This window comes from Pyrus communis, chromosome 7 (assembly GCF_041283825.1).
Source record: "Pyrus communis isolate YQ-2024b chromosome 7, ASM4128382v1, whole genome shotgun sequence".
Lineage (NCBI taxonomy): Eukaryota > Viridiplantae > Streptophyta > Magnoliopsida > Rosales > Rosaceae > Pyrus > Pyrus communis.
The window spans coordinates 10,733,639-10,744,140 of record NC_142571.1 but is presented as its reverse complement, the minus strand read 5'-3'; the positions used below and the strand labels follow the sequence as shown (position 1 = coordinate 10,744,140).

General features: G+C 33.8%; 1 protein-coding gene across 9 annotated transcripts; it reads right to left on the bottom strand.

Moving 5' to 3' along the window:
- Positions 1–1,417: 1,417 nt before the first annotated feature.
- LOC137735211 (uncharacterized) lies at positions 1,418–3,874 on the bottom strand. Of its 9 annotated transcripts, none has more exons than XM_088698033.1 (9): positions 3,441–3,874; positions 3,144–3,223; positions 3,025–3,076; positions 2,905–2,952; positions 2,703–2,809; positions 2,466–2,517; positions 2,287–2,359; positions 1,777–1,896; positions 1,418–1,688 (listed from the first exon to the last, which is right to left on the bottom strand). In XM_088698033.1, exons 2-8 carry the CDS (start codon positions 3,153–3,155, stop codon positions 1,785–1,787), a joined length of 456 nt encoding a protein of 151 aa, XP_088554159.1. In that variant the 5' UTR covers positions 3,156–3,223; positions 3,441–3,874; the 3' UTR covers positions 1,418–1,688; positions 1,777–1,784. The 9 variants fall into 9 exon arrangements, 8 of the variants coding, with proteins under 8 accessions (XP_088554159.1, XP_088554165.1, XP_088554164.1 ...); XM_088698039.1 differs by having other exon boundaries at positions 2,905–2,947; positions 3,441–3,867; XM_088698038.1 differs by having other exon boundaries at positions 2,905–2,947; positions 3,025–3,053; positions 3,441–3,867.
- Between the last annotated feature and the right edge of the window lie 6,628 nt (positions 3,875–10,502).

Genomic DNA, 10,502 nt, shown 5'->3' with positions numbered 1-10,502 from the left:
ATATGATAAATGGTTATTTGTTCACTATAACTGGAAATGGTGCATTCAAAATTTTAAGAATCTTAGGATTGACAAAATTTGGGATTTCTCATTTAAATTTGTTTTATTTTCTTGGACATTTTACATGGATGTTCAAACACACCCAAGTAAATGATCATATATTAATCTAGTACTGTATACAAGTACTAAATACAATATGTTACAGAAGAACACAATATTTGATATAATGCTTATGTATAAATTTAAAACGTCGTCGTTTAATGATTCAATCATGACTGTAATTTCTAAATTTCTGAACTTATACTAATTCCGACACACAGTTAGACAAATTCATTTTCATATATTTTGAGATTGCTTATCGAATCAAAGCAGTACATGCACTCGTTTGAATGAAAAACACAATTCATCCCTTGAATAAATTTATCTCTTGACATAGTATCTACTCGCGATCTCATAAGTAGCTAAATATTCAAACTTTAACCATTTTCTTATCAACCAAACAAATATTAATACAACACATTTTGTCATCAACCAAATAAAACATAAAACAACCCAATTATCAAATGGAGTGTTAGTCATTGGAAGATATATATTGATCACACATCATAGAAACATGATAAACAATTGGAAGCCAATATACGGGTGAAGAAATTATTTCATAAGCAGAATTAAAAAATTCCTCAAAAGAACAAAATAAACCACAACCTTACCAACTGAAAAGGACCATTGGCGCAGACCTCAAGGAATGGCGGTTGATTCAATGTCACCTAAGAAGAAATAAGCATTTATCGATGTACATAAACACAAAGAAAGAATAATGAAGCATGTAATGCCTCGATGTATTGATCAATGCTTACCCACAATCCTTCCCAACTCTTTACCCCAATCAGAAGGAATCAGACCCTCTAACATATCATTAACTGAAAAAATGAAAAAGAGAAGGTAGATATGAATAATCGGTATTGAGCTAAGAAACAATCTCCATGCTCCATGCTGGTACATGCCAATCCAATCACGTCCACGGTCCTTCAATCTATCAAATTCATTTGCAGAGATTACTGATACCGAAATGGAAACCAAACCCCCAAAAATTTTGAAATTTATATAAGGATGAATGCTTATTTTCATAAAGCAGAGGAAAGCTAGAGATTACATTGAGCGATGGCCGAAATTTGAACGCAGCGTTGATTAAAACCTTCTGAATAATCCTGTCAACTCACAGCTCCAATAGGAATATCAGATTCTGGAAACAACATTTAGACAACCCCAAAATTTAAATAATTTAAAGAACCCGAAAATTTAATTTGTAGCCCAAAAAACCAGAGGAACAGTAATCATGACATTTGATGAGTACATATATGAAAAATGTACCTGAGGATTGAAACTTTCATCAAATAAATCACAAAAAAGCAGAAAATTAGAGAAACCCAAAATTATAAATTGCATAAAATTAGTTCATCCATTTCAGTCATGCATAAATACACCATCACACATAACAAATTTCCCAATATGACGGTGATACACAATGTAATCATTCAAATTCAATCCACACACAAAGCACTTATAGCTCCAACCACATTCTGATGTTTGCTTGTTGACTTTGGCCCTTGAGTCCTGACTAATGTGATCTCCTTCAGTGGTGAATGAGCCTTTTTCTCCAAAGTTGCTTCCTTAAACATCCATCTTTCCTAAAAAAATAAACCCAAAACATATCATATAAAGCATCAATGCTATCAATGCTTATTAAAGAAATTGGTCACAACAGGTTTCACATACATCAGTTCTCAACCTAAAAGGCTTCGGATTTGTAGGGTTTGGTTTCCTATACTTCTCCCCATGAGCATTGCTGGCAACAGATGTGGAGTTTTCTTTCTGAATCTTATCTGCTTGATTGACCTGCATCATTGTTCAAGCGTTAACAGGCGTAAAAAACCGTAAGGGAGAGATGAACAAACATAAACACTATGAAGATACGTTATTCTCATATATTTTGTAGCCTTCTTCAAGGCCTGGAATTATACAACAATTTTTTCCACTAATAGCTCTTATTTACACCTTTACCGGATTTGCATCACTTCTTTTATATTAATAAAATTAGAGGATTGCATATGCTTCTTTTTGGCGGCAAAACATTTTTTTTTTCAATTATTCTAGTTCCTTGCGGTTAAATGGGATTCTAAGCTTCAAAGTTTCGAAAACGGAGAGTTTCGAAAAACCTTAGAGCCAGCACCAATGAGCTTAAACAGAACAGATAAGAGCTAATGAGATAGCGCTAAGCCACTTCACCTCTTCGATAAGTCCACGTCTCCACCCAAGTCTAGACATCCCAACATTGCCCAGACAGGTGTCCCATATTGACCTGCAAGATTTACATAGAATTGCTAAATTGGAAGAGGTTTAAGCATGAACAGATTGTAAAACGCAAAACTTTATAGCAGCAAATTGGGTTGGAAGCGATCACCAACCATCATGAATAAAAAGTGGGTACACAAAATTTGCAAGAGATAAACTTGTTTCCTGAAGCACAGCTATGAGTGACGGCAATCAGTCTCTCCATTTTTTACACCATTAAACTTGAACCTGCATCTCTCAGTTGCAATCTCACCCAGTCTTTCACTCAAATACTTTATCCTCTTCGCAATTCGAACCCAATCTACCAATTCAGTATAACAAAAGTAAGAGGTGAGTTGGGAAAAGTATACCTTCACAAAGCTAAAAGCTTTCAATATTCCACGACTTTCTTCTTCGTCTTCCTTCTGAGTATTTTCTGATTCAGGTTTAGCAGCGTTGCAACACTCATTGAGCATGCCTATTTCAGTTACCCCAAATCAGTTTAAATTATTTTTAGGTTCAAATACAAAATTGGGCATAATAAAAACCGAATCAAAAGTCTTAATTGCTTACCTAAGTGAAGAGGATTTTGGAAAGCGGCGCGAGGCATCTGGACCTGGCCTGAAATCAGTTATTTACTCAGATGAAAAAAAGAATTAAGGAGTGAATTAGAAGATTTATCAGAGAGCTTACCTCTACAGTTGTTGCTGACTAGAACAAATCTACGAAATTTAAAGGAAAAAATCTACGAAAATTAACTAAAACTCGATTATAATAAATCCAATATCTGAGCTGTGCATTCAATTGCTCACCTCCACTCGCATTCTTCGTACGGAGAGTAATCAATGGCCACCTTTTTTCAACATCAGCGCCACTAACGACGCAAATATGCCTGCAAAAAAAAATCCCAATTCGCATACACAAATAAAAAACCCTAGAAATCTAAAAAAAATGCAGAAACTGAATTTGGGGTTCGGGTCGAATCTTGAAATATCCAAGAACGATGTCAACCGGCTGAAAACAATACCCACATCCTAAATTTCACAATTTTTATCAAAATTTGATGCAAAACAAAAACCCATCAAAATCAGGGAAGAAGATGAGTTTACCTGATGATGAGTATCAAATTCCTGCACTGGGGTAGCCACTCAGCAATCCATTAACAGAGGGGACAAAATAAGCAAAATTTAGCTAAATAACTAAACCTTCAGTGATTAAGAAAAACCACTTATTTTAGGTTTCTAACTTCATTGTCCTCTAGGTTCAAATTGAAACTCAGGATACTCAGACTTGAATTCATCATAATCTTCCCAGGTTGCATCCTTAGATTCGTGGCCTGCCCAATGGATGAGTAATTGAACTCCAGCCGTTTGCCCTTTCTTGTACATCCTCCTAGCTATCACAACTTGTGGAACTTTAGGTAGTACTAGAATTTGTACCCGCGCGTTGCTGCGGGATTGAAAACTATATGAAAGATCATGCGATTTCAATGTTCATAAACATTTACTGTCTAACATGATACTTATGGTATAGTTAAAGGTTTTATATGTTTTAGTAGTAGTTAAGTCTGTTCCTAATGCATCCACTTGAGAAAAATTAGCATTTAATGTCTCCAAGGGGAACTTTTCAAGAAAGTGGTTGAGACAAAGTTGTTACAAAAACTTAATGTGAATGAATGCAGATCGGAAGTCAAAAGTAAGATCAAAACGATTACAGAATGGGAATAAAATGTTAGAATTAACATTAAACAATTTAAAGATTAAACCGGTTGAATATACATTGGGTAATCAAATATATGCAATGAAAGAATCAAAACTGAGGATTATGGGTTGTATAAAAGTCAAATAGAAATGGATGAAAAATGAAAAATGAAAAATGAATAAATAGGAAGAAAAACGTAGGCAGTAAGAAAACTAACAAAATATAGATATTGCAAAATGGTTAATATATTAAAAACTAAAGGTTTTAATAGATTATATACCTTGAAAAAAAAAGACGAAATTGGAATGATGGCGGTTGTTAAAAGCGAAGAAGAATGAGATGAGACTAAATCTAGAGTCAAAAAAAGAAAATTTAAACATAAAGTTCATCTATAAATTGAACACTGAAATAAGTAGAAAAATAAATAGAGAAATGGACCACACGGAGATAAAAAGGCTTACCAGAACTTGGTTGTATGCCAATTGAAAATGATTGTAGGTGCCAACTGAAAGTATACTTAGCAGCATGTCCAGAAGATGTAAAAATAACATCACAAAATATAAACACTATTGAAAACACACAGGTTGCAATAGGTTTACAAACGAAAATTTTATTTTTTTGTACAATGTAGATAAAAAAAGGGTAACAGTTGGTTGTTTGCATACACAAAAAATATTCCTGGCATATGTTGGATCTTAGTATTTGGAACCACTTTTCAACCATAACCAGCATTGGGATACAAAAAATGGTGAAATGCTGGTTTATGTACAGGCAAAAAATGTTATGAAGTTCATACCAGAAACATATTTACATGATAGGGATATAACATAGACATTTCATACATGTTAACAAAAAACTACCATCATTTTTTAGCGGTGGTGTCCCAACTTCTGTTGCTGTATTGTTCCCTTTCAAGAAAGCAACCTAGGGAAAAAAAAATTGAAATTAAGAGAGTTAGATGGCACTTAAATCCGTGTTGTAAAAAATTTTTAGTGAAAAAATAAAAAACGAAGGTTAAAATATAATGACCTAGGTTTTTTTTGGAGGGGTACCATCTGGTTTTCCGGCAGTTGGGGATGACTTCTTCTTGAGCAATTTGATGGGGACTTCATCGAACTCTCTTGGATCCGTGTTTGAAATTTGGTCTACTCCACTGTTTTAAATGAAGAATTAATGTTAAACAACATGACTACAGACAAATTTGAAATTTATACCTACAAAGGTAGTTATGGGACAAACCTTTGTTCATCGCCGGTGAAAAGAGCTCGCCTGATTGATTCCCTTTTTCGTTTAAGTAATTTTTCATTGGGTTCAACCATTGAAGTTGAAGATGAAACGGTGGTGGAAGACATTCTGATTTCTGTTGACAAAGGTTGTGGAGTTGCTGGCTGCAGCTGTATCCTCAGTGATGTTATGAATGAGGATATCATTTGAATTAAAAGCATTCCTCCTGTTGCTAAATCGCAAGTGAAATTTTTTTTTCTGTCCAATAAGCCTGAGAAATTCATTTGGCAACTGTTGTTCCAGCAGTCTTTGATTTAATACCCAGTCTTTGATTTAATACCCAGTCTTTGATTTAATACCAAGTCTTTGCAAGGGATCCCAAAAAGCTTTTCACCAAATTTACCGATTATCAAAGCATTCAATTCATTTGTTTCATCTTCAAGAATGAGATTCACCTTGTACCTACATTTAGAAACTCAAGCTAATGAGATTTTTGAGAATCGTAGGTTTTCACAAACATAATAAGCTAAAAAGCTGATACAAAACAGATTACAAATGTGGAGTAATGTTACATAATCATATGGCTATCATGTGTGACCAAATATGGGAAGACCACAAATAAAATAAAATTTAAAAAAAAAAAAAAAAGGAAACAAAGAAACAAATATTTTTGTCAGAACAGGAAAACAAACAATAAGATTTAGGTTTGTACAACTCAAGTCGAAGAAAAAAATAACAAATTTTTTTCTTTTTTTAAAGAACATCATGTTTGGCAACCATTGCGTATTTCTATTATAAAAATGCTTTCATGATCTGGAATTTAGAAAAAAAAAAAAAAAAATTAAGGGTGATCACATAAATCATTACACCAAAATTGTAAATTTTGCACACAGTGTGAATAATCCTATATTTATTTATTTGTCTCAATTGGTTAATGAGAAGAAACAACACGGTATCAAGAAAGAGTAAATTTTTTGTTAGTGTTGCTTCAAATACCATGGCGTTGGAATTTGGTTTGGATGTTTTTGACAAATAAATTGTCCAGTGGTTGGATCCTTTTGCATCTGTTTCACGCAGTTCGGGCAAGCACTGTACCACCAGTTGAACCGTGTGTCAAAACGCTTGATAGATGCTCTACACACAAATGTATCGTCCTGTGATATGTTTTGTCACATAGCCGTAACAGTCAGAACAACAATATAATTTAGTTTGATTAAAAAAGTTAAAATCCAATGGTAAGATTTTAAGAATAGACAAAAAATAAAAGTTATGTTTTATACCTTATGCAGATCTAGATCCAAAAAAGCCAATTCATCAATTGTAACTTTTTTAGCACTTTGGAAAATCTGAGCTTCGTTTCCTTGGATTGCAGAAGGGGAAGTATTTCCAGAGCTTCTTTACAATCAGAAAACCTGTAGGATTGAAAACATTTTATCAGTTGTCAAACAAAAAAGACAGCAAATGTTTTGTATGTAAAAAAAAAAAAAAAAATAGTGTTATTTTGTTTTAAAAATGGATAATATACTCACACTGACTTATATGTATTCATTTCGGGGATGTATGGGTCAATAAAAAATAGAGATGAAGCAGTACTACTCAAATAAATTTTTTATGTGTGTTGCAACCACAGCACAGAAAAAAAGATTAATGAACAATATTAATGACATTAAGAAAGTTAAAAAACAAAAGACAATACAAAAGAGACGAAACAATTGGCTCATAACAGAATATCAATTACTTTATAACTAGTAAATGGAAAACTAAACATGTTTAAATCAATCTAGCACACAGAACTGAATAAAAACAGAAATAAAGTAAGAAAACGACTAATAACAGTGACCAACCAGTGATAGATTGAGACATTTGTAAATTAACTGGCCAAGAAGGAAGGAAACAAATAATGAGAAATTGGATGAAAGAAAAATAACAAAAGTTTAGGACGACAAAAGATCCAAATAATGAAAACGAAACAACATGTGTACACACCAAAATAAACAGAGTAAAAATAAGTTTTTAACAAAATGGAATACCGAGGTAGATCTTGACTTTCAAACTTGTGAAAACAACAATGATTGGCAAAGAAAATCCCTCTGCTGACGAAGAAGAAAAAGCTTCAGCAATGTCTGCCCACAACGTTACTATTAGTTCCTCTTTTCTGTAGATAAAGAAATGACAAATAAATTTTTGACCTTTTTATACCAGCAAAGCAACAAATATTGAAAACATTCTGTAAGGATAGGGATAAGAAGTGAAAAATAACCTAATATTATGGATAACCACATCACACTTGTGCACAACCCTTTGATTAATCTGTTTAGGTTCCAGCTGCTGCAGAGCACTTATACGACCAATGACATCTTATCATTTAAAAAAGAAACATATGCACATTATTAAACTCCATTTTAGGAAGTAAACACACTTTAAGCCACGCATATACACATAGACATTAACAATACCTGTGAGGATGTCAACTTTGTTTAAGTGAGGGTAGAGCTTGTTATAATCTTGGAGGAAAAATCGATGGCGAGGGATGGGTGGAAACACACTTGCTAATTTTCAGAAAGCTGTCTTCGAGGTCAACAAAACCTGAGTTTCATGAGGCACCACCTTGTACTGTCCCCTAATTTTAATAGTTCGAAATTCTGTGATTTCATAGCATGCACCAGCTTCAATTTTTGAAGCCATGACATCATAATCAACATCGAATGTAGAGGCCTCAACTGCATGTTGCTTCACATCGTATTAAAAAAGAGGAAAAAAAAAGTCAAAAAATCAATTAACAAATAAATGAAAACACAAATTATACACTCGACAACATATACAATATGAGATGAATCAAATTGTTACCATGAGTAAATACAACGAATGAACGCAATTAAATTATTTGGAACAAAATCCAAAAAAAAATTCCATTAACACATAAAAGTTTACAGCAGAAAACACCACATGGTACATATAAGTAAAGAAAGGCGAAAATTAAGGAAAACATAGGTGATGTACACATTTTGCTGATCATAACATATCTAAGTGTAACCTCCTAACATGTAAAAAACCATGGCAGCATAAACATTATCCAGTGAGTTAATAGTTGTTGATTCGAGCTTTGGGTAAAATAATTAGACAGTTATTTCTCACCAGCTCGTCAACCAATATACATGCAGGTTTGTGTACTTTTGAACAATCCCTGGAATCGTCGATTTCCAAATCCCTGGAATAACTGTCTAATCGACGATTCCAGGGATTGTTGATTCGAGCTTTGTGTACTTTTGAACAATCCCTGGAATCGTCGATTTCCAAATCCTGCATATCCGAATTCTGATTTTGTCCTCCTTAGTGTATGGTCTTAATTGATTAATAGGAGTTGGGCGCACGCTTTCCATTTATCCTATCAAAAGGGAGTTTCAACGACACATCAGAAACTCCCACAAAATTACAAAAAGTAAAAAATGACAAAAACTATAAACGATCCATGATTTATTCACCCATGGTCTGAAAGGAAGACATGGAGACTTTTAACACCAAGAAACGAACAACACGGCCACCATCACTAATAGCAATAGCTACAACAATGAAATCACGAAGCTAAGGACCGCACGAAAAAGAAATGCAACGACAAAATTGCAGACACTAAGACTGCGCATAGACCACAGTCGACCAAACTCTAATCAAACATAATTCATTTTAAATAAAACATATACATAAAAGAAACTTACACAACCAAAAACCAAACTCTGTCTCATTCAATCGCTCACAAAAACCCATAACAGCAGGAAAAGTAAAAATTTGAAAAAACTCACAGAGTTTGATATCTTTGATGAAGCAAAATTTTCTGAACAACATGAGACAACAGCGGACAGCGACAAAACACAGATTCGTCAACAACAAAATGAGAAAACGGTGAGTGAAAGAAAAAAAGGTTTGAGAGGGACAGAGAAGACCAAACGGGAATTAAAAGACGAAAAGAAAAGATGAAATAGAGAAGCCTAAAGAACCAATTGACAATGATCAACACATGGATGGGACAATCCCGTCCTTCCACTGTACCGAGAAACAGAGAATAACGAAAAACAAAAGAAAAACAAAGAACACACCAAGGGGCATTTAAGCCATTACACCGCTGGTGTACATGTTCGAGATCAGGGTCCGAAAACGATGGAAAAGCATAAATGGGTATGGGAACTGGAACAAAAAGTAGGGTGGGTATAGGGTGAGAAGCAAACCTCACGATGACCAACACGTGGTATGAGAGAAGCCCCGTTAAAATCATTGTGCATCACATTTTTTAATATTTTTTCTATCTTCTTACCAGTCATATATGGGTTAAAAAATTACGAAGGTATAAATTTTTATTGTTAGTTGTGCCACAAACTACGTGATCCTGTTTTAATCATATTTTTTTTTAAATTTTTTTGTTCTCCCAATAGCTATACATAGATTTAAAAAGTTAAGAAATAAATTTTTATTGTTAGTTGTGCCACAAATCACGTGGCCCTGTTTTAATCACATTTTTTTAATAATTTTTTTGTTCTCCCAACAGATATAGACGGGTAGACAGGGAGGAGAGCAACAGTCAAACAAAATAGGGAAGCAAACAGACAGTGATCCTGTTTTAATCATATTTTTTTAATATTTTTTTGTTCTCCCAATAGCTATACATAGATTTAAAAAGTTAAGAAATAAATTTTTATTGTTAGTTGTGCCACAAATCACGTGGCCCTGTTTTAATCACATTTTTTTAATAATTTTTTTGTTTTCCCAACAGATATAGACGGGTAGACAGGGAGGAGAGCAACAGTCAAACAAAATAGGGAAGCAAACAGACAATTCGAGAAGACACAGCCGAAATAGAGGGTGACTGGATGATGGACGCGTGCAGTGAATGGGTAAAACAGTCAATCAACTATACAAATATGGAAACAGCAAGAGAAACAGAGCAAAAACCGAGGGGCATTTTTGCCACTTTACTGTCCGTGAACAGTATACCTGGGTTGAAAAAATTAAAAAGGTATAAATTTTTATTGTTAGTTGTGCCACAAAGCTAGTGGCCCTGCTTTAATCATATTTTTTTTGTTCTCCCAATAACTATTCATGGGTTTAAAAAATTAAGAAGATATAAATTTTTATTGTTAGGTGTGCCACAAACCACGTGGCCCTGTTTTAATCATTTTTTTTTAATAATCTTTTTGTTTTCCCAACAGATATAGATGGGTAGACAGGGAGAACAACAGTCAAACAAAATAAGGAAG